Below are 22,513 nucleotides of genomic sequence, written 5' to 3'. Positions count from 1 at the left end.
GGAGGGCTGTGGGAGCGGAGAGGGACAAGGCGAGGGGCGGGGGTGCCCTGCAGCTCCCTCCTTCTTTTCTGATTTTATTTTTATTATTGTTGGGTGTATTACTATTCTCCTCACCGCCGAGGGGCTTTGCCGAAACCTCCCACCCGTGGGCGCAGCGGTGCGCGGGGCGCCTCCCGCAGTGCGGGGCTCAGTGTACCCCCTCTTGTCCCCCGCCCCTCTCGCCCCGTGACCTTGGACACGGCGCCCCGGGCGCGCCCCGCAGCTGCGAGGTCCCCCCCGCCGGGCCGGTCATCGCCACCTCCGCGCAGGGGCCGGCGCCCCGCCGAGCAGTGCTCGGCTTTGTTCTCCCCGCCGGAGCAGGAGGCACCATTAGAAATAAATGTAACGATTACCCAGCTTTTTTTTTTTTTTTTTTTTTTTAAACTGTTGTCATTGTGCACAGGAAATAGGACGTTCTAGATTTCCTGTCATTTTAAACCACAAACCAGCAGTTCTCTAATGCAGATTAGCGAAATTCACACAGACTAAGCACACGCCGTCTCGTTCCCAAAAAAGAAAATCCTGTTTCCCCGACCCCCTTCCACGCTGTGAATCGCTCATCCGCCACCTGCACCCGCACTGAAACACAGGGTGGGGGCAAGGGAGGGAGCAAGAGAAGGGTGTTCGCTCTCCTCGTGTGCCACGGGAGGTGAAGCAACCCCTCACCGGGCGCATCCCGGCACGTACGGTCGGCTGCACGCCTTTGCCCGTGCGAGGTGAACACGGCGGAGGCTGCTCCCCCCGACAGCCGTGCTCCAGCCGCCCTTCCCACGGCGTTATGTAGGTTACGGAGGAGGGAGGGAAAGAGGGCGGGAGGCGGGAGCCGGGAGCCGGCCGGGGCTGGGGAAGCTCTGACGTCCGTCGCCGCCGCCGGGAGGTGCCTCCCCGCGGCTGGGGGCCGCCCGACGGCGCTGCGGGGCTGGCCCCGCCGCCAGCGCTCGGCCGGGCTGCCGAGGGGCGTCGGGGGGACACCGGGCGCAGAGCCGCGCCCCTCTCGCCCTGCGCTCGCTTCCCGGGGCCGGGACTGGGTGTCGCGGCCGCCCCTGCGCCCCGGGGCTGCGGGGGACCCTTGCTTCCCCCTGCCTCGGCCTCCTGCTCGTCCTGGCGCTGCGGCCTCCGTGCCAGGTTGGGTGACTTTGCAACTGCGCGGCCGGCTGGGCGCCCTGGAGGCGCCGGGTTGTACATAAGCGCAAAAAAAGTCAGCCGCGGCCCCAAATCCAGCCCCGCACACGGTTGCGGTGGCCGGGGCTGCTGCCCCCGGAGCCCTCACAGCTCCTAGCAGCCCTGCGGCGGCCGGCCGGGGCCGGGAGGCAGGAGCAAGGAGAAGGGGGCAGCCCTGCCTTGGCCCCGACGTGCTCCCGGAGAGCCAAGGGTTAACATCGCCTCGCTTTTCTCGAGCAGCCCTCCTTTCACATTGCATCAAAGTCCTTTAAAGCTGTTTCTCTTCCCTCCTCCCCTCCCCGGCTGGAAAGACGATTTATCCATGCAAGCTAAGTAAACAGATCTTTGTTTTCGTCTTCCACCCACTGCCCTCTTTCTCCAGCCCGAAGCTGGAGCCTCGCCAAGCCGGCTGCAGCGATCACTGCCTCCACACACACACACACTCACACACACGGGGCGGGGGAAGAAGCCGGGTTTCTCGGGTGAGGCAATGCGCCTGCAATTGGCAGGGACAAGGCAGGAATTGTAATTGCACTTCATCATGTGATGGCTTATGAAAGAGGAAGTTTGGATGTTTTAGTCACGTACTCCTTTGCCCTCTTGCTTTAGCCTCCAGGTTCTCCGAAGGAAAAAATTACATATATTTATATATACTGGTGGAAAGCCAAGAAACAGTGTGTTTGCGCATTTCAGATCATGAGCCGAGCTGGAGTGCTAGCTGAGCGAGGCTGCAGGGTAAGAAGAAAGCAAAGCTTTGAGCTGTGGCAGGCTTTTAACTGCAGGACAGAAAATGTGATCTGTATTTATTTTCCTTTATTTTTAATGAAAACTAGCTGCATGGAAAAGTCAAGATGAGCAGTATTCTGGTTTTGCAGCATTTGCTGCCTTTGAATTCATTCTGGTGGAAAAGGAAAAAAAAGCCAACAAAATCATGTTACCAAGCTCAATGTCAAAAACCTGATAAAAAAATAGTGGCAGTGCTACATAGGAAATGTGGTTTATGTATCAAATCACAAAAAAAAATACCTCAAAGCTGCTGACTGTTACAGCAGTAACTGCACAGGAATTGAACAAATAATGCATTTGTCTCTTGTTCTTTTTTTTTTTCTCTATTTGAAACAGAAGCCATTCCTTTGTGCCAGATCTCTGCGAAACTCCCCTCACTGCAACACACCAAGGCTATAGATAGGAGCAGCGAGTGCTGGACAATGCCTTATGGGGTGCAAGGCTATGAAGGTCTGGGGCAGTCCCTGACCAAGGAGCACCATGGTGGCATGGATGAGGGTCTAGCACAGTGTGGAAGGCTTTGTCTTGTTCTGGTGTGCCCAGTGTCATGGGTGAGGGAAGGAGGGGAGAGGAAAGGTTGTAGTGGGGTGGCTCTTTGAGTTGAACTCTGTTTGGCACCCCCACATCAATGCCATGCCCCTTCTCACAATGTGTTTTTTTGCTTTTGTCAGTGAACCACACCGAGATCTTCCTGTGTTTCTCTTCCTCCCTTCAGGGTTTTATATCCTCTCCCGCTTATCCTCTGCACTGGCAGCAGTGATTGCATGCAGGCTCTTGATCCAGAACTGTGCCCCCAGCCTGCACTTCACCCACATACCTGTTCCCCATGGGGTCTGCCCTTCTGTCTGTGTCCAAACCAGTGCTCCTCACTTGATCACCTCTGCCCTTGGCATTCTTCTTTCCCTTCTGATTGAGGGCTGTCTCACATCCTTCTGCAGCAGATACACACTGCTTCCTCCATAGCTCTTATTTGCATCCTTCTGTTGTGGCAGAAGTCCTGCAGGGTAGTATCAAAATGGCCAGAGCCAAGATAGGAAAGACAATTATGCTGAAGGATGCTACCACCTCTCCTTCATAATTTATAATGAATTATGGAGGTTGCTCTCTCAGAACTGAGAGAGGTTGGGAATAGTCCTTCAAGTTTTGGATTTAGTCAGATGCAGGTGACTTTGGGCCAACAATGTTTAATCTAGTGTTGTAAGGGGGAAAAAAGATACTGATGCAAATGAGGGTGTCATCAGGCACAGCATGTTGACAATAAATAGGGTTTGGACAGGCTCATGGTAAGCCACTGATCCTGCAGATGTTCACAACCAGTTACAACTTTATTCACAGGAGCATCACTATGAATGTAAAGCTGTGTGCACTTATGGGCTTGCAGGATGAGAGCATGCTTCCCCAAGAACTGCTCATCAGTGGCATGCTGATGTCTGCCCTGCAGCCTGGAGTTGACTGCTGATGGCAGGAGCTGACAGAGCCACTGGCACAAAAATACTCCACTGAGGCCAGAGACAGGTCACTGCACTCACTCAACGTGAGACAGGACGTGCCAGAGGATTGAGAGGGGCTCAAGCAGCTACTCAGTGTCTGCTGTTTCCCATACATGGGGCCTTTTATTAACTCCTTGAAGACAGCTGCATTGAATGCTGCTGTTTGAGAGCTGCAAGGCACCTAAGCAGAGCCTGCCTAGAAGAGGAAATAGCAATAGGACAATTGTTAACCATTCGTTCATGGATATGTCCCAAAATATGGAGATGCGGCATATCCTGGTATTCTGCTCTAACACTTTGCTCTAGACGGCGTGGTCAGGGCTAGTTACCAGGGACTTGCACTGTGAGCAAGAGCCTGTGTGCTACAGCTTCTGCTCCATTGGTGGGCTCTGCTCTAGGCAGTTTGGAGAAAAAATTGCATGCTTTATTTAAAAAAGGAGACAATTCTGGTTTTAACAGCACAGTTGACTTTATGCCCTCTTTTCAAGTAGGAGTAGAAAAAAAGCAGCGAGGAAAAGATCATGGAAATACTTGAGAAATTCAGAGGTTACTACCCTCCGACGAGAACGAAAAACTTCAGAGAGACACTTCCAGATACCAGAAGAAAGGGCAATTGATGTGGAAAAGCTTCCGCCCCTTATCCCCAGGCTGAGTAAATAGGCATGTCGGGTTATCCCATTTACACCTCGCCTTGGTGCTCTGCATTTCGAGCCACAGTCAGCAATTGTCTGCAGGCACGGGCGAGGGGGGCAGGAATGTGGTGGCCGGGGGCTTCCCGGGGCGCAGGCAGAGCGGCCGGCTGGCCGGGTGACCCCTTCCCAAAATAAACAGGAAGCCCAGGAAGCAGTGACCCCTCCGTGACACCGTGCTGGCTCTGCTCCCTGCCTTCTGTGCGGGAGTCGACAGGCTTCCAAATACCCTCAGAAAATTGGACAGGGGCGAGGACTCCAGAGGAAACGTTACAAAATAAGAGCAGAAACAGATCGTCTGTTGAAAAAATTACAGAAGGCCTTAAAGCTCCTTCTTTTTAGGTTTCTGGATAGTTGTATTCCTCGTCTGTGCTCCATTCCCCTGAGCCCATGTCGATGCAGCTTGCAGAGCCCCGAGTAGCTGCGGAGGGGCAGAGCTTCCCCCTCAGCATGTGTGGAAGTGCTGGTGTGCGTGAGCAAAGCACAAAGAGGAGCCCCAAGGAGGCTGCGCCAAAGGCTTTCTCAGATGGGCTGGGGAGTTCAGGCTGGGAAATGCTTTTTCCCTGTTTGTGGGAGTTGGCAGTAGGGTCCTCACACAAAATAAAACTCAAAACCGAGGACCAGACCTTCTCAAAGTGTGGGCCAAGGGTATTAATGTTGTTTCCAACATGGGAGTTCCTGCATTACCCAAACATCCCCCTGAAGCAGCAAACTGGCGCTTGCTGACAGCTCCAGCTGGCAAATCACCTCCCGGGCCTGCCAGAAGAATTCGCTGTCCCAAAAGCCTCCCCGCCCCAAAAGCCTCCCCACCTCGAAGCCCCACAGTTTCGGGCAGGACAGGACCACCACCAGTGGGGCATGCAGCCCAGCTGAAGGGAGACTGTGCTGCTGCTGCTATCCAGGCTTCCTGGCAGCACCGGCCATTTCGCAATCCCATTTTTCTACTCCCACAGCAGCAGTTGTCTCGTCCTTCCTGCAGGCACAGACACCTGGAGGGGCTGGGGCCTCCTGGGGGCAGGTGCCGATGGGTTTGACCTCCACACAGATCAGCTAGTTCAAAAAGACTCAGGGGAGAGAAAAGGGGAGATGGATTCCCTCTCTGATTCCCTGCCAATTGTTAGGATTGTATAGCTACCGAACAGTGGGTAGCAAACCAGACATGCCCACCTATTTGGGTAGCAACATGTACTATGTTGGTGTGCTCCCTTATTCCCCCACTTCAGAGGGGTTGCTCTTTAGGGAAAGGACTATAGTACAGGGAGCAGTGGGCAGCTGCTACAGGGGAATCCCTTGAACAGACCAGGTTTCCTTCCGGAGGAATTTTGATCATTGACATGCAAAAGCTGCAAAATGGTTCATTGGTCTGCAGCCTTTGTTTGTTCCAGGCACATTAAGATATTTTTGTGGTGCTCGTGTTTCCGCTAGTCATTGCAGCTATACTATTGCAATTTTGCAATGAGACAAGAGTCAACAGAAGGGTGCCCAAATCTGAGAAAGCACAGAATGCAAACAAAATTTGGTTTTGACCTCCCAGCACTTCCTCTCATTCTCTCCCTTTCTCTCTTCCTGATGCTCAGGCAGTGCCCCTCCTCTGCAGGGAACCCCTTAGGGAGCATTCCGGGCAGGCAGAGCAATGAGGAAATGCTCCTCTCTGTGCTTCAGCCCATAGCCTTATCTTTTTGCTGACTGCAGTCTAATATGCTAAGTTAAAAAAGTAAAAAAGGATATTTTTATCTTGTATATTTTGTCATATGAGTAGTATGTGTATGTGTAGCAATGCTGAGGAGCAATACTTACAAGTTTAGACAATAATGATATCGTTGTATTGCATTACTTCATTCTGTCCATGTGTACTTTTGGGCAAAGAAAATCACACACATCCCTTTTTCAGGCACCCACATCCCTTCTGCTCATGCTGAGCTCCAGAAGGAGGTGCCTGCTGGGAAGTACAGTTGAGTTCGTATTTGATTAAAAGAACACCAGCAGCATTAATAACTGGTAGACCTGTGCTGGAGCTGGCAATTAAACTCAGTCTGCTCCTGCAAATTCCAGTCATTAAAGGAACTTGCCAAAGGCCGGGGCTTGCATATCACTTGGTCTCCCAAACAGGACTGGATGAGGACCAGTCATCTTCAATAATGGGTCTGATGAAGGACCTCGCGTCTTGCTTGAGGAATGGCCATGCCAGTGAGCTTGCTGGGGCAGCTGCTGAGGCTGCTTGCACAGCTGCCACTTGCTGCTGATTCAGGGGTCTTGCCTGTGCTCCTGGGAGGTGTCACACAGGCATCCTTCAGCAAGCCTCCCTCTAACACGTCTCAGCAGTTTCCACCTGCAGCCCATCATGATAAGGAGCACCAAGGAGCTGTCTCTGCTCCATGGTCTGCTTGCACTTCCCATATGCCTCATGCAGCCTCAGAGGTGGATGACTTTTGAATAGTGTAGATCTGGGATGGGTTTCACTGCCTGATCCAGAGGCAAAAGGACGATCATCTTGATCATCCATTTTCCCTCTGCCAGTTACTATTATTGCTAACTGCTGTTCCACACACATTGTAATTAAGTGGAAAAAATACAGACCAAATGAAAAAGAGTACAAGCCTCTCAAAAACATCTCTGCTTTAGCTGCAGCCTGACTCAGCCTTCAATTAACATTCTTACTTAAAATAGTTTTGTTATACAGCTTTTGTTGAATCTTACATAATGGCAGACCAAATCACCACCCCAGAGCACCATGCTGAAGAGAGGAGCTTGGCCCTGGTTTCCGGAGCAGTGTCTCATCTTGTCTTTGATCCAGATGGCCTTGGGCATGAGCTTGGTGAGCTACCAGAGGAGAGCATGCAGCACACCTGCAGCTCTGCTTTAGAGGTCACAACGAGCTGGTGCTGTCAGCAGAAGTGGTCCCATTCTTCCCCACCCCAGCTCTCGGTTCTGCCGGCACTGCCCTCGGCATTTTGCTTCTGTGGCTGCTGGAGCAAATCTGGCAGCACCAACAGCTGCAGTGCAACTAAACCTGCTCTAGTGCCATCATTCTGCTGTGCTAGGGGTGCTTCTGCAGAGAAGGAAGCAGGTCGGGATGCGTGGCTGGGAAGGGACCTCAGCAGCAGCAGCAGTTTGGAGCTGCTGCAGAAACCCCTCGTGTTGTACCCACAGGCATCCTCCCATCACCCACCAACAGCTGTGACAGCCCTACCCAAGCTGCCAGAATACACATTGGAGAGGAGGGAGGGACACATGGACCAGCTGGGCTTCCCAGGGGCACAGGGCCATGCTGGAGATGGGTCTCATTTCCTGCCAGGACCTGAGGAGTTTAAGGGCTGGGCTCCATATCCTGCACAGCAAGATGAGCCCTGCCTCCATTCACCAATAATGATAATGTGGGGAAACCTCTACATGGGGCTTCTCTTCACTGTAGAGGGGTGTCCTTATCACTCAGTAGCACTAAAAAAACTACCAGCATGATTTTTTCTTTGTTGTTCTTATTTGGTCTATGTCTAACAAGTACAAAACTAAAATAAAACACACTTGTGCATGTGTGTGTGTGTAAATAAAATGGGAGTTTGTATTACAGTCTCAAAAATAGGTACATGTTATGCAGGTATGAGGTGAAGAAGATACTCCCGTGTCTACTTCAGTATGGGGGCTACTTTCCATTTGAAGCCATTGCTGTCAAGTTTATGGCTCCACAAATGCTCTGTGGGATTTTGAGAGCCTTACCCTGGGACTGCACCATGCTCATGAACCAGGATGGTGATACAAATTGAGAGAGAGCTGGGAAAAGAAGGAGACAGGCACATCTAAACCTAGTATCACTCATCACTCCCAGCCTCAGTAAGCCAGTGATCACAGGGGAATCATAGTTCCTGCTGGGGGCAGCTCTGCTAAGTCACTGAATTTTCACTGGAACAGCATTTGGCCTGAGGTGATGATGCACTGCACCGCTTAATGTGAGGTCAAGCAGCCCTGCAGCTGACAGCTCACTCCTGCCTCATCCAGAGGACCACTGCTTCTGCTTGGCTTAACTCAGAGTCCCAGCCTGGCCCACCGAGAGAGCTGAAGGAGAGTTGCTCTTGCCAGTGTCCCTCTATTCCAAGGAGCTGGGAAAATTCCTAGGGAGGACATGAAAATCATATAATGGGCTCAGCTCCTCTTCTGGGAGATCCTGCAGTGGCACTCAACCTGGAAAGAAGTAGGTTAATGCAAGCAAGGCCCTTTCTTGTGATTTTTGCTTTAGACTAAGAGTTACGTGTTTTGGCAGACTTTTTGATGAATAGGTCAGCAGGGTGTGGAAACATACTCTAAAGCTTTCTGCATCCTTGCACATGCTTCTAGTTGCCGGGGGTTTTGCCTACTGCTTCACTTGGAAAGGTTTAAAAGAACATGCAAATCATAGGCAAAGAGTAGAGATAGATTTTTGTGCATACTTTTGGCACAGATTTTAGCCATTCCTTTGTCATTTGTGGAACAACAGTAAGAAAACTTACTCAGCTGTATGTGATAAGAAAATACCAGTTTCTCTATTTACAAATGAAACAAAAAAAATCACATCATAACCTGCTACATGTACCTCCAGGTAGCATGCATAAATGTCCTTAGAACTTTCTTTGTCTCAGAATAAATACAGGACAAGTGGGAAGAATCTGGACTTTTTCACATCCTCCTGCAGAACCAGCATTGGTAATAAAAAGATACTGTTTCATACACTTCAAAAAGATGTGAATGTTTCTGCATGCTAGGCTTCCAGAATCAAAGTTCTACACTTGAGATATGAGAAAAATCATGTGAGTAAAAGACTAAGAAACTCTTTTCAGATGTAATCAGATACACTGTCCAACAGACTGGAATACTTAAAATCATTTTCAACCAATGGCATGTCAAGACATGCCTGCTTTGGACACTGTTAAGACATCCAGCCCCCATATTTTACATACCCTCCTAATTACATTCATATGTTCGTTTCATATTTGACCTCTCTCTTGCAACAGAATGCCAAGTAAAGCACTCCACCTCCTAGGTCTCATATAGGAATTAAGCTGGGTGTGTGGAGGATTCATGATTGTTTTATTCCTCAAACATACACCAATAAGCAGTAAACTAAATAAAAACATTCGAACACCCACCTCAAATGTGCACCTTTAAATTTAAAGTACACTCTGTGTTCCTTCTCTTGGCCTTGTATTTTGGATCACTTTGGTGGTCACACCTCTAATGCTTCCTTCTTCATCTGGCAGCTCACCAGCTATTAGGTTTCAGCTTCTCTTTATTTGGAGGAAAATATTATTTGCACAAAAATTGCAACATTCCAGAGTGAGAAAGTGGCTCATCTCAGTTGTTAGGACTTTTGTCAGTGAATCCAGTGGGTTCAGGTTTCCAGTGTACTGGGAATGGCTTTACATGAAACCCCATGGAAACATTGACCAGAAGACACCTGCTGAGAGAAATACAGTGTTTTCTTCCCTTCCCTAAATTCCCTAAGAAGACAAAGCCAAAAATCATATCACTGTCAGCAAGAAGAGGATTGGAAAACCTGCTTAATGTGATTGTTTGGTGTGAAATGTACATGCTTTAAAAGCATGTTATCAAACTGAAAAAGATCTGAAGGCACAGTGATTCCTAAACGGTGGCCTTTGGACCATTGCTGTTGTTTTGGTGAAGGAGACAGCAATGGTGCCAGGAAGAGCAAGGTGAATGGCAGCCTGCACCAGAGTGCATTTCACTCCCAGCTTGTTCTCAGGCAAGACAAGGCTGGATCACAGGCTCTCAGCCTTCAGCACATCAAGATTTCCAGATCCCAGACAATATATCTTCAATATTTTGGGTGAACTGTGCCTCCAGTATATTTTGCTTGGGCAGTCAGGTTTAAGTACCACGCTGCTGTGCTCTCCTTTAGCACTGTTTTTGCAACCTTTTTTGTGGAGAAAGAAGAATAATCCTCATGTAAAAATAATAGTATTGCAGACCTAGACAGCAGATGGTGTTATTAAATACCTGGGTAAAGTCTAAGGTCATAATGCTCTAACAATTAACAAGTTATATTGTCTATCACTTAATAGGTAACCTCCTGGTGTGGGATGTTTGCAAGGCTGAGCAGACTGGCAAGTGGTATCTTGTCCAAGCCCAAATAACTCTTCCAGTTAAACAAATATTTGACAACCATTTTCTTGCCTAAATTTGTTGCTACCAATGTGTCAGATAAAAATAATATGATTCCATTTAATGTCCTAAATCCCTTCTTTAACCGACTACATTAGATTTTAACTAGATGGTAACAATTTGAGTGCTTATTGATAGTTGCCGGGCATATAAGATAATTTATAGGAGCACAGAGAGACAAATCCTTAGGGAATGTAAATAATTGTGATTCTTCTGCAAAGTATGTCTCTGACTGGCTCCCTAAGGCACTGTGCCCATGAGGTGTGCTCACCAGCCAGCTTTTGTTGTCCACAGAGGTCTTCCACCATGGTATATGTTTTTTCCTACTCATAGGTCCACTGTCCTAGGGATTCACACATTTTTCTGTGTTGATAAAGTTGAAATTGAACCTTTGTAATATGTGTCAAGGCTGTTCTCATTGCATGATCTAATAAAATTTTCAGGCAGAGCTCCATCTAAGGATTAATTTCATATTGTAACAACTGTACTTTATCACTATTTCCCTTGATATTTGCCTAACCTTCTTTGAACTTTACCTCTCAGCTGATGGGTGACAATTTCACTTCTTTAGTGGCACTCCCAGGTGTGAGAGAAACATTGTCTATCTGCTCATTTACTTATTTCTTCCTCAGATGTTTCTTTTGTGCCAGTATCTCTTATCTGGAAGTTTGCCCAGGCTGGGTGCCCCTGTTAAACATCCAGAGCCATTCCTGCCAGTCCGGGCTGTATCTTTGCTTGAGCAGAGCAGCGAGATCCTGTTGGCATGCCTGACTCTCAGTAGGGCTGCTCCTCTGAAGTGCAGCATTCTCTTCTGACATTGCCTTCTTTTAGAAGCACGGGCAAGAGCGCCTGCATCACATTCGTGGACGCAGAGCCCTCCATCGTCTCCTCCAGCCCTTCAAAGAAACCATGCATCGCTCTGTGAGCCGGATCCTGGCTTTCATTTAATTACCCTGTAGTGGCAAGATGGGAGGCTAAAGAAGAGTCCTGTCACTGCCAATAGTTTCACACAGTACTTTTCCTCAACGGTAATTGCTCTCCTGCTAGGATCCATGAACTTGAGAACAAAGTACATTTTATTACTTACAAGGGTTAGATGACAAATACAAACAGATGGTGTGAAGATGACTCCTAATGCATAGTGATCAAGGAATTTAATATTCATGGGTAAAGGCCTGGAAGATTAAGTAAACAGATTCAAATGTGCAGAGGATAGTATCTCCTAACAATGCATAAAGTCAGCATGGCCTTTTTTGCCCTTTTACCGCTTGGCTCAGGGCAATTAACATAAGGGAAAAGACTGGCCAATTTTCCAGTTTTCTTCAAGCATCCAACTTGAGCAGCATCTTTATAAGGAAGCCCTCAGCAGGATTTTTTTCAGGGCCAAGAAAAAACCCTTCTGTTTTGCTGTTGAAGATGGCTGCAAAGCCTGAGCATGCTCCAGTCTGCTGCAGCTGCCCTTATGTAAAGCAGTTTTACCTGAATGACAGTGCTGTTTTGGCTGGGACTGGTTGGATGACTTACGATTACTCACCGGAGCAAGGGTTGTGCCACTGGAGTCTCACCACACCACTTTGCTGCTAATGATACTTCTCGTGGCAGAAGCTGGGATTTCATTTTCACATGCAGTCATCTTGCAGAGGCAGTTTCAACACTGATGAATATTACGAGTCAGGTCCTCAGTATGAATCATCCTGTCCTTCCAGATGACTTTTTCTTTCTGTTGTTTACATCAGAGACAGGGAATTTTGATGCTTTTTTGTGCCTGTTACTAAAGGAGTGTTTCATATGGGAAGCAATTTCCAAACTCTCCTAAGTCATCCCTCTGTATATTTCCTTTTGTTGTTATTTTTTGTCCTTTTGAGCACAGGCAGATAGTGAGACGTTTCTAAGGCACTGCTAGCTGAGTGCTGAATACACATCAAGAAAGTTTAAAGCAGAGGGAAAGGTTTATTGATCTATGTTTGGGCTGGATTGTGCCCAAAAGTTTGCTCTGAAACTTTGATTTTCCTTGTCCAGGTCAGGTTGTTGAATAAACAGATTCTGTGGGATTTGGTCATCCCATTGTCTTAGATGATCACTCAGCCCCAGAAAGGTGTGCCCATGGAGTCAGTAGCAGGACGGCAGCTCCAAGGTATCTGTCTTCCTGCCTTCTCTTGAAAAAGCCCCTTGCCAGTGCAATAGTCAGGATTCCACAGCCTGCAGAGATGAGGGAAACTAAAGGATTGGATAGGGCTGGGGAACAGTTGAGCTCCAAGCTGCAGTATGCAAAGGGTGGTGGAAAGCTGCCCTTGAATGTGGAGGGGAGCTCTGCCCCTGGCACTCCACCACTCTAGCTCCAGGAGGAAAAATGATACCCCAGACTCAAGAAAAGGAACTACTGTTTGCTTTATTTTCATCCTCCTTCAGTAGCTGTAGCCACCACAGCTATTCTTATGGCAGCCTACCAAATTTCTGAAGACATCAGGCACCTCTTTCTTATGATTTTGCTGCTCTGCCATGCTTTCTTTACAGCACCTGGCAGCATCCTGGAAATGGTATCTAGTACCTGAATCTTTTTAAAGGCTGTCATGTGAGGAAAGGCGTGTTTATTGCCATGAGTCCAAGGCTCAGATTGTCAGAGGGACCAAACTGCTGCAAAGTAAGTCAAGCTGTTCACAGCAGCAGGAGCACAGCATCTCTGTGTCTGGTATCCTCTCAGAAATTTGCCAGGCTCTGTGGATGCATTTTGTTTATATGGCTATGCAAGCTGGGATAATGCCCAAGATACGCCACAGAGAAACCTGCCCTGTGAATAAGAGCCTTTGTTAAGATGGATCCCATCTGTACATGATTTCATCAACTCCATGAAATGTACACGACATTCATATGGTGAAATAGGCAGAGTCCGTGTTCCAAGAGAGAAAAGCCCTTCTGTCTGCTTTTCCACAGGAGACTGTTGCCATAGGAGGAGGTGAAACCTTCTGTGATGCTGTTGTGCTCTTAACCACAGGATGGGACAAGCACTGTGACCATACTAACATCGTCAGAAAAATAATGTGCATGGGGAGGCATCAAAAGCACACCCAAAAAATTGGCATTTCCCTCTCCTTTGCCTTCTTTTCCTTAAATATGGAGCTGCTTAAAGCAGCATAAATACAATTCAGGCCAGCTAACAAGCAGTCCACAGTGCTGAAACACTCCTGCCGTCCAAGCCAGCTCCCTGCCAGCGATTTCATTTACCATATGTTTGGTGTGGTTTTTGGCAGAGTCAGCCTGAGGATTTTTTTGGGCAGGCCTGCTAAACAGTTTTTCCCTGCCTCCACCCAAACGTGAGCAGGTCCTGTCTGCCACCATCATATTGCTGTGCAGGGTCAGCCTGGCTGTTTTGGACAAAATTAGTCAGAGGGGCCTCTGGAAAAAAGCCCAAAGAGCGCTGATTCATTTTCCATAAAGTATTTGTATTAAGGACACAGTAGGAAGATGACTTCTTCAGCATCACGCCCAGCCGCTGTAGTAGCTGCTTTTCCCATCGTGCAGTAATACCTCCAGGGACCACTGCCATGATCACTGTGTGCTTTCTTGCTGGAGAGGCAGCTTGAGGAGGCTGCAAACGGCAGCAAAGGTAGATCCCAACGGGAACGGGGAGCCCCTGCAGAACCAGCAGTACCCAGCAGCAGTCTACCAATAAAGCATTTCTGCAGATGCCTCATTTTTCTGGTTTGCTTTCTGTTTCTTTGCTGTGAGCGGCTGTTAGGTTTGCAGAGGAAGCTGCTGAGATGTGAACCAGCCCTCAGTGCTGTCTCTGCAGCCTGAAAGCCCAGGTCATGCTCTCCCCATGGGTGGCAGCTCAGCCACCCAGTGCAATGCTGCCAGGTAAGAAGGCTGACAGCTTTCCCAGGGAAGGAAATGGGAGGGTTGGGTAGACGCTGGGAAGGATTAGCTCACGTGGGTGCCAGTAAGGAGCAAACCTGGCAGGATTAGGACACTTTTCTCCAGGCATTGGATCTAGTGTCAGGGGTGGCTTGCTGCAGCCTGTTTGCGCATCACGCTTCTGCTGCCTGTGGCAGGACTGCCGGGCTGGGGCACAACCAAAGCAAACTGGCATGGAGAAGGCTGCTCTGGAAAGCCTGCCCTGGTGGTAATGTGCACAGCTGCAGCAGTGCAGTCCTGCCAGGTGGGATGGAGGTGCTGGGCAGTGCTGGAGGACCACACTGGGGTACAGTGCCCCTTGTCCCAGGATGCACTATCCAGGCATACAATCTGGCTGGTGTCATCCAGCTAGGGCCCAGGACGAGTCTAGCTGACCCAGAGAAAAATAAAAGGGAATTTAAACACACTTCCCTGTCATTTTTAAAGCAGATTCCAGAAGGTGGGAAGGTGTACCTGCCTTATTCTTTCCTGCCCCATGCTCAGAGCACATATTCCCAGGGGAATAGCAGTATTTGACAGGTCATGTTAACCCAGCAGAGGAGCTTTGCAAAAGAGTCACAGGTTGTCTGTTCAACAGACACTGTTCTTTAACTTGCTGACCTCAGGGAACAGCCTTGCCAGGTAAGCCCTCCAAGCAAAGATGAAAAAACCCAATAGCCTGCAGGGCTATGATTCCTCCCTCCCTTTCTTCTGAATTAATTAGCCAGGCAATTCATCCCCTCTGGAGGAAGGCATTGGGATTTGGTCTTACCTCTACGTTTCTGTTCTGTGAAGCAGCGTGTCTGATCATCCTGATTCACCCTGGAACTGAGATGTGGAATTTGGCTTGGTACCCATTGGAAGGAAATTTAAATATTCATGCCTATAGCAATTTCTTTTGCAGACTACTCCAGCAAGCAAATGTGTCCCAGCTGGGATACCTGCTGTGCACAGCATGGGCAGGAGCATCTCTTTCCCTGCCTGCCTCATCTTGTCCCGCTCCGGCCCATCCCGGGGCTGCTCCTGAAGGCACCATACCCACATGCCGTAGGGCTGGCATATGTGCCAAGGAAACTTCCCTGTGCCCACGGAAGGGCTGGGGGCCCTCCCCGTGCGGGGACCTGCGGGGGCAGCTCTGGCTGAGTCAGCCAGGGGAGCGCTGCGGCTGCCCTGGGCACCAGCCCCTTCTCGCCCTCCTCTCCCGAGGGCACAAGCGGCCTTTAATCGGCATCGCTGTGCGCCGGGAGCTGTCGGCATGGCTTTTGTCCCGCTAGTGGGGCTGTGCAGCGGCAGGCCGGTGTGGAGCCCCGGGCGGAGGCTCAGCACGCACTCCCCGTGGCACGGCCCTGCCCGAGCGGGGAGCGCCGGGGCATGGCGGCGCTGCGGGATGCACGGCTTCTCTCTTCCCGCTTCTCATCGGGGCAGAGACTCTTGCAAATTTCACGGACCTCTCTAGCTAAGGCAAACAAAAGGGAAACTGATTCTGAGTGGGGGAACCGACAGCAGTAAATAGCGAGGGCATTGCTGAATGCGAGTGGCTGGTTGTTTTCCTGCAGAAGCAGAGGTGGGCGAGGGCGAGCTTAGAAAAGAAGGGAAAAGCGGCAGGGCAAGGGCAGGGATCTCTGCAGAGAGAACTCGGCAGATAAAAGGCAAAAGAACAAAGGAAGAGACGCTGGGGAAATATGACTGAGCAGATGCATTGCTTATCTGCTCCAGCATCAAATACAATTCCTGTGTGTAAACCAAAGGCAATGACTAACCCAAAGCCGAGGACTGGCCTGTGGGAAGGGGTTGTGCTGCTGTAATCAAAGGGCCATTTTAGTTAAAGCTTTGCACACGTGAGCTGCTGATAGAAGAAAAAAATCTGGCTTTATGGCTTCCAACGAAATGTCACAAACACGGTGGCTTCCTGGTGCAAAGTGCTGATCCTGTACAAATGCATGCTTCCATTTGTTCAGAAATTGTTGACAAGTGTGCTGGCTGCCTTTATGCTGGATAAGGCACGGTTTGTCTTCCAACAGGTGGTTTAATGCCAGGGGAAAAAAATTGAGAGCCAGAATAAGCACATGGTACAGAATTTTGGCTCTTCCAGCAGAAATGTGCCAGGGAGTTCACAAATAATCCTGATCAATCTTATCCTGGGTACTACCACTTGTCTGAATTTTCACTTAAATCAAAGCAATTTTAGTTTAATTGGCTATTTCAGCTAAATATACATCAGTACAAATGTTTCTAGCTCTTGGGTCCCAATATAACTAATTTTCCAAGGCAATGCAAATGGCATGAGAACTGGTGCTCATGATTCTTGGAGCATTAACACATGCATTTGACAAACACCTACCCCTTTTTTAGGTGCTAGAGGACCCCAGTGGTGTGTGGGGTGAGCAGAGAGACCTTTCCATGAAGAGCTGGGGCCAGGCAAGGGGTTTGGCCAGGGGCAGATGAGAGAGCCATGGCAGAAGCCTGTGAGAGCCATGGCAGGGAGCTGGCAGGCAGAAGCAGCAGCAATCTTCCAGCCCGAGTGAGATGGAAACCTCCTTTCCCGGGTTTATTGCTGCAAGGTGTGTGCTTGCTTGCTCACTCACCCTAACCTGCCCTCACCTGGGGTTTGAACTAGCACGTCTGGCTGAATTTTTGAGATGACTGTATGAATGTTTGTTTCTGCCACCTCCGGGAGAAGAGCAGTGCAGACAGATGTAGGCGGCAACATCTTCAAATTACAGCTTAATCCACAGCAGCTCATGAGTCAGGGATGTGACTCACAGGCAGAGACAACTTGGCATGAGGGGCACGCAGCTCCTGCCCCGAGTGCTTGCAGTGCCTGCATTCAGGCTGCACACACCCGCAGCAGCCCTGCCAGGCCAGCCAGCGGGCAGCTGTGCTGCTGCAGGAGCCCGCTGCTGCAGTTTGGGCACTGCAGCCTCCCGCTTCAGCCAGGGGTGCAGCAGCAGTGCAGGCCATTGAGGACATGTGTCACTTCTATGGCCAACCCTGTATAAATTACTGACAGTGTGGCCTGGAGACCCACGTGTCCTTTAAATCCTCTAAACTGCATTTCCGAGCAAAAGGAGGGTGTTGATGTGTTTTCATACCACTGTGTTGGTTCAAATAACTGTTTAGATATAAAATTAACTCCCACACATCCTGCAGCTTCTTGAGGTTTTACTTTTTCTTTCACTCTGAGAGAGATTAGCCTTTGGTGACTGAAGATAAGAATATTTCTACACGTACAAGTAAGTCTGTTGGTGCTCAGAGGAAATGGGGTTTCTGTGAAGGTCTGATTTCAGGTGAACCAATGAATTTAGGTGCATCAATGTTCCAGGCATTAAAGACAGCCCTGCATTTTAAATGTGTTGCATGCTTAAAAAAACTGTCTACCCTAGGCCAGTCCCAAGGCATGAATATTAATGAAAGAGTTTCCCCACATGAACAACATGTACTGTCACATGCCTTATGCCTGCCTCGAATTTAAAATAGCCTGGTGCAGCATAGGGAAGTCTCATGTCACTGTAACTCCACATCAGCAGCAGGTAAATGCTGTGGGTGATACTGTTCTGCTGGGATGCATTTCCAAGTAGCTTCCAGAACAGCTCTCCTGTGGGGAATGGACTTGATCTGGGCTGAGTACAACTGGACTTTGAGGACTCCAGGCCTGCTGGCTTGGGTGCACAGGGGCAGAGCTGTTTGTCTCACTGTTTCCACATGGCTGCTTTATTTTTAACGGCCGGGACTGAATTTCCCAAAAGGACTGCATCCTCACAGACAACAGGATATTAAATTTAAGTGACAGATTTCCGCAGTAGTCACTTTTTTTCCAAAATCCACAGAGACCAGGGTGGCTGTCAGAGCAAATGTGCTGAGAACGGGTGCTCCATGCAGCACATCTCCTGTCCCAGGGGCCAGTGTCCCTTCCGTGTCCTCCCCTGGGAGAAGAAGGGCAATCAAAGAAGCCTCTCTGGCATTTTGTCTGAGTTATGAAAAGCTGATAGCTGGAAAGATACTTCTGCGCTTTGTCTTTTGAAGGGACATGTTTAGTGTCACCGCCTTGCTTCAGACACCTGCCATATGTGGTGTTGAGAGCAGTTCTAAGTGGGACAGCGAGGTTTCGTTTGCGTCTCTGAGGAAACCTGTCTCTTATTCCCAGCACACTGGTGTGGCTCTGCTCTCCTCTGAGCTCTGACTTGCAAACCTATCCATTGCTCCCTGCATATCTGCACTTGACAGGCACCATTGCTTTTAACCAGGGAGGGCTGGCTATTGGCAGGGCGGGAGCCAGCCTGTGCTGGGGCATTTCTCAAGGCATTCTTACCTTGTCCCTCTCCCCTAGGCGTTTGCCCCAAGCTGCTTATCACTTCTTTGAACACTGACATACAGTAAGTGTTTTTCCTTAGAACAGGGAAGTAGGAAAACAGTAATGGTGAGCAAACTGACTAAGGAGGCAAACATCTCCACTTCTCCTTTTTGGATGTTTTCCCAGCTCATAGAATTATCTCGTTGAGCCTGACTCAGCCTGTGTCAACAGATCAGCAGCGATCCACAGAGACATCCCCCATCACATCTCCCTCCACCAAACCCCCTGTCCTGTGCCAGCCTGCAGTGGCTGGAGGTAGGGGGGTCTGGCCGGGGTGGTTCCTGCTTCCCCCAACACAATGAACACCCTGGCTTCAACAAAAAAGGTGAGGCTGCCCCTATGATTCTGTGGCATGCAGCCAGTGACTGGCATTGCCACACTTTCATTACCTCTTTTGTATGCTGTAATATGAATATCTCTTCCTCTTCTCCTCCCTCTGCCCTCCAAAGCTTCACCAAATCTGGGAACGAGCAGTGAAGGGACTTGTGCCCTTTGCTGCTGCCCTGTCCTTTCCTGCCACCCCTACTTACCCTTGGTGGAGTACAGGCAGCAGCTGTGGGATAGGTAGGCAGCAAGTGGTTGTGCCTGGGGTTTACTCCCATTGGGGGCACCAGGCCTCCTTCCACACAGCTGCTTCTTGCAAACTGTTTCTGAAGTTTCGGATGGGCTTGGAGGAATTGCAACCAAAGTACTTGGGAGATATTGCAACAGGACATTTTGTTATAGTGAAAACTACCTTCCTTCTTCCCCTCTCAAACTTCTTGCTCACGCCCAGCCCTGTTCAGGGGCTGCATGGAGGTTCACATCTGGGAAAAAGTTAAAAATAATTTACCTTTTGGGTTATTTTCCAGCCACACGATTTCCTTGATCCTCTTCAAGTGGAAGCACTGTATGGCAAGGGAACAGGAGTGAGGCACTCATGGCATGGGTGACCCCCAGAGGAGGTGTGGGTATGGGGGAGACTCCTCTATGCTCCCACAGATGCCCACTCATAAAACCAGTCCTTGGAGGTTTTCTCAGCTGCAAGAGGCTGAGATCACACCCATTAATTGTTCCCTTTGCCTGCTCTTCCCTTGCCTGATTACAGGTTGTCTAGACTGGGAAGTGCAGTTTTGCTCTCGGAGCATGATCAGAATAAGGTGCGACATGCCATCCTCCCTGTGGGGGAAAAGGGATGTCAGTGCCTGCTCAAGAAGGCTTTCTTTCTATTTTGGCTCGGGCTGGCTCTAGATCTGCCATCTCCTGGTGCAGGGAGAGGATGGGGCAGTCCCAGCCTACACAGCGCCCACTTCGCAGGTAGGGCTTGGATCTCCAGGCACTGAAAAATGACTCAGTGTGGATCAGAAAGTGGTGCTGTTAAACATCACTCACTTCAAAGCTGTTGTCAGTTGGTGAGAAATAATTTAAAATTAAACCAGTTCTGAAACTATCTACCGCAAGTGGTTACAAGCCTGAGCGTTGTAAAACTGGACTGTTTCCTCTTTTCCTCACAACGATCGTGTCCTTGATTCCTCCTTTAGGCTGCTTTGGCAATTCTTGCACTGTAATAAAAAGGCATGACACAGCATATGTTTTGTGGCTCACCTTGCCAAACAAAATTACAATGTTAGTGTAGCTTCTTTGCCTTTGCATAATGAACTCTACAAAGAAGCTGGAGAGAGGGTAAGCATCTGTGCCAAGATAAAAGTAAAAACAAGAAGTACAAAGGTCTGGTTTAAAGCAGTCTCAGTTTAAAGTAATTCTTTTTTAAATTACTTATCTTGAAACTGTTACAGACAGTTAGGGAAAGTCGTAGTTTCTAAATGGCTGTTATGTTCTGAGTCTGCAGCTTCATTGCTTAGATTAAGAAAAAATAGATGCAACTTTGAGAGCTCACAAACATGTCACAGCAGAGCATCATCTGCACAACACATGCTGGGGCCAGGAGGAAGTGGGCTGCAAAGAAACTGCTTATTTGCCGTTCTTCAGGCTGGATGGACATTATTTGCATTTTTAATAGCATTCAGGACAATGTTTGTATCATGGTAATTACACTGACTGACAACAAGGGGAATTTGGTGTGTGGGCAGGAGGTTGTTGAGAGATAGTGGTGCCCAGTCATGCCACCTTTTTCATCACCTTACAGTCACCCCTCCCAGAACAGAAATGGGAGCATGGACCTCAGTGGGAAGTCCAATGGAAGGGAAAGATTTCCATGTAGAGTACTCTGATGACAGAATAAAGGAGAAATCCTTCAACCTATGGATCTGCTAAATCTGTTTCAGGAAAAAGGCAAAAAGCTGCTCCATCAAGTGTACTGCATTTACTGCCACTACATACCTCTGTTAATAGCTGAAATTGGATTCAGGCAGAGTGAGTAGTTCAAATACTGAACATTTAAGATCAGAACCTACCTCAATAATGACAAAGACAAATCTCCCAGCAAAAGATCCAGTACATAGTTTCAGGAAATCCAGCTAAGGGGAATTAAGGGGAAATTAAGGGGAAAAAGAAAAAAAAAAAAAAAAACAGAAATGGGTGAGGAAACTTTTGTCATTGGCTCTGGCAGGACACCCAAATCTTGCCTTTCATAAATGAGATCCAGTCATTTGACAGGTATTAGATCTGTTCATGCTTTAATCACACTGAAATATCACCTGCTTTTTGCAACCCTTTTTGCCTAGATCACCTCTATGTTCATTGTGATATACTATGGATGACTTTTGGAAGCATTTGCTAATGATATAAGAGTTGAGTCAGCAACTCTTTTTTTGGTAAGAAACAGCATTAAGAAAAATAATTTAGTTATTTTTAGATAACAAAGACAAGTGAAATATCCAAATACAGTGGCAAGATAAGTCAGTGCTTGAAGAACAGCAAGAGGTGGAATCACTGTGGAGGGAAATGTTACCAAATCTGTAAAGCAGCTCGGTGTCTGACAATATTCTTCTTGCATTAAGTACCCTGAGGTGCCCTTCCAGCTCTCTCTAGGCACAATTTCCATGGGATACATCAAAACCAGCTTCATTCCCAGGCTATGTCACCACGGTCCACATGTCCTTGGAGGCTGAGGGAGCACATCCATGGCCCTGGCCCTGGAGCAGCAAACCCAGGAGGTGACCAGACCCCAGCAGGCATCTCTGGAAAGGGTCAGAGATGTTGCACACTGGGACATGCTCAGCTCTTTCCCTGCACAAAGCAATGACCCAAACACCAACCCCTAGCCTTCAGCCCAGCATGACTCTGCAGGTGACCACATCTCCCTTGGAGGCAGGGATGGCTTTGAGGATGTTCTCTGGTGTCCACATAGAATTCATGGGTCAACTTCAATGCTCCTGGGCAATGGTGCCCCATTTTGGATGATTTCTGCTATTTTTGTGGTGGTGAGTGTCTGGCAGTGATGACTCTGAGCCAGCTCAGTGTGCTGCTGCACCCTGAGTGCAGGGCTGGCTCCTGAGCTGCAACTGATGGCATAAAGCTTCCAGTAAATCAAGTGGCTCACAAAAGTATGAGTGACTGCTTTCACAATGTGATTAAAATTACCAAAGGTAAACATTTCAAATGTTTAATAATTTACATCACCACCTGTACTTTAAAGAGCCTTTCCCCATTTTACTCCCTTAACCTTATGGGATTCTTCCCATGTTCTTGAAGCCATTCCCTTCTTCACTTGAGCTGTCATTGCAGCTGAACACTCACATAATAAATAAAAGTACTGTATGGCTGGAGATTGTGCTGGGGATGAAAAACATAATGCCATTTATTATAACATTGTCTGGGCAGGCAGCTGATCTTAGCATGCACTCTGCATCCTTTCAAAATCCAGACAATTTGTAAAGTACTATTGCAAAATTTGGTTTATATTCCAGATCACTTCTTATGATTCTTATTTTTATGAAAGCATTTTCAAATGCAATTTCAGTTAGGTTTTTTTCCATGCTGGTTCTTATTTTTATGAAAGCATTTTCAAATGCAAT

General features: G+C 48.4%; 1 protein-coding gene across 5 annotated transcripts in view; it reads right to left on the bottom strand.

The window, feature by feature from the left end:
* Positions 1–61: 61 nt before the first annotated feature.
* The window catches only part of LOC140683737 (uncharacterized), a 172,740-nt gene continuing 150,288 nt past the window's right edge, over positions 62–22,513 (bottom strand). The window contains exons 2-4 of one of the 5 annotated variants that reach the window (XM_072927108.1): positions 20,951–21,013; positions 14,979–15,034; positions 62–12,514 (exon numbers count right to left, since the gene is read on the bottom strand). In XM_072927108.1, the coding sequence (XP_072783209.1) occupies positions 506–1,459 (954 nt within the window). In that variant the 5' untranslated portion in view covers positions 1,460–12,514; positions 14,979–15,034; positions 20,951–21,013 and the 3' untranslated portion in view covers positions 62–505. Of the gene's footprint in view, positions 21,014–22,513 lie in introns of all 5 variants that reach the window. The other 4 variants (XM_072927105.1, XM_072927106.1, XM_072927107.1 and 1 more) reach the window with 4 other exon arrangements.

This window comes from Taeniopygia guttata, chromosome 3, assembly GCF_048771995.1.
Source record: "Taeniopygia guttata chromosome 3, bTaeGut7.mat, whole genome shotgun sequence".
Classification (NCBI taxonomy): Eukaryota; Metazoa; Chordata; class Aves; order Passeriformes; family Estrildidae; genus Taeniopygia; species Taeniopygia guttata.
This window is presented reverse-complemented; position numbering and strand designations above follow the sequence as displayed.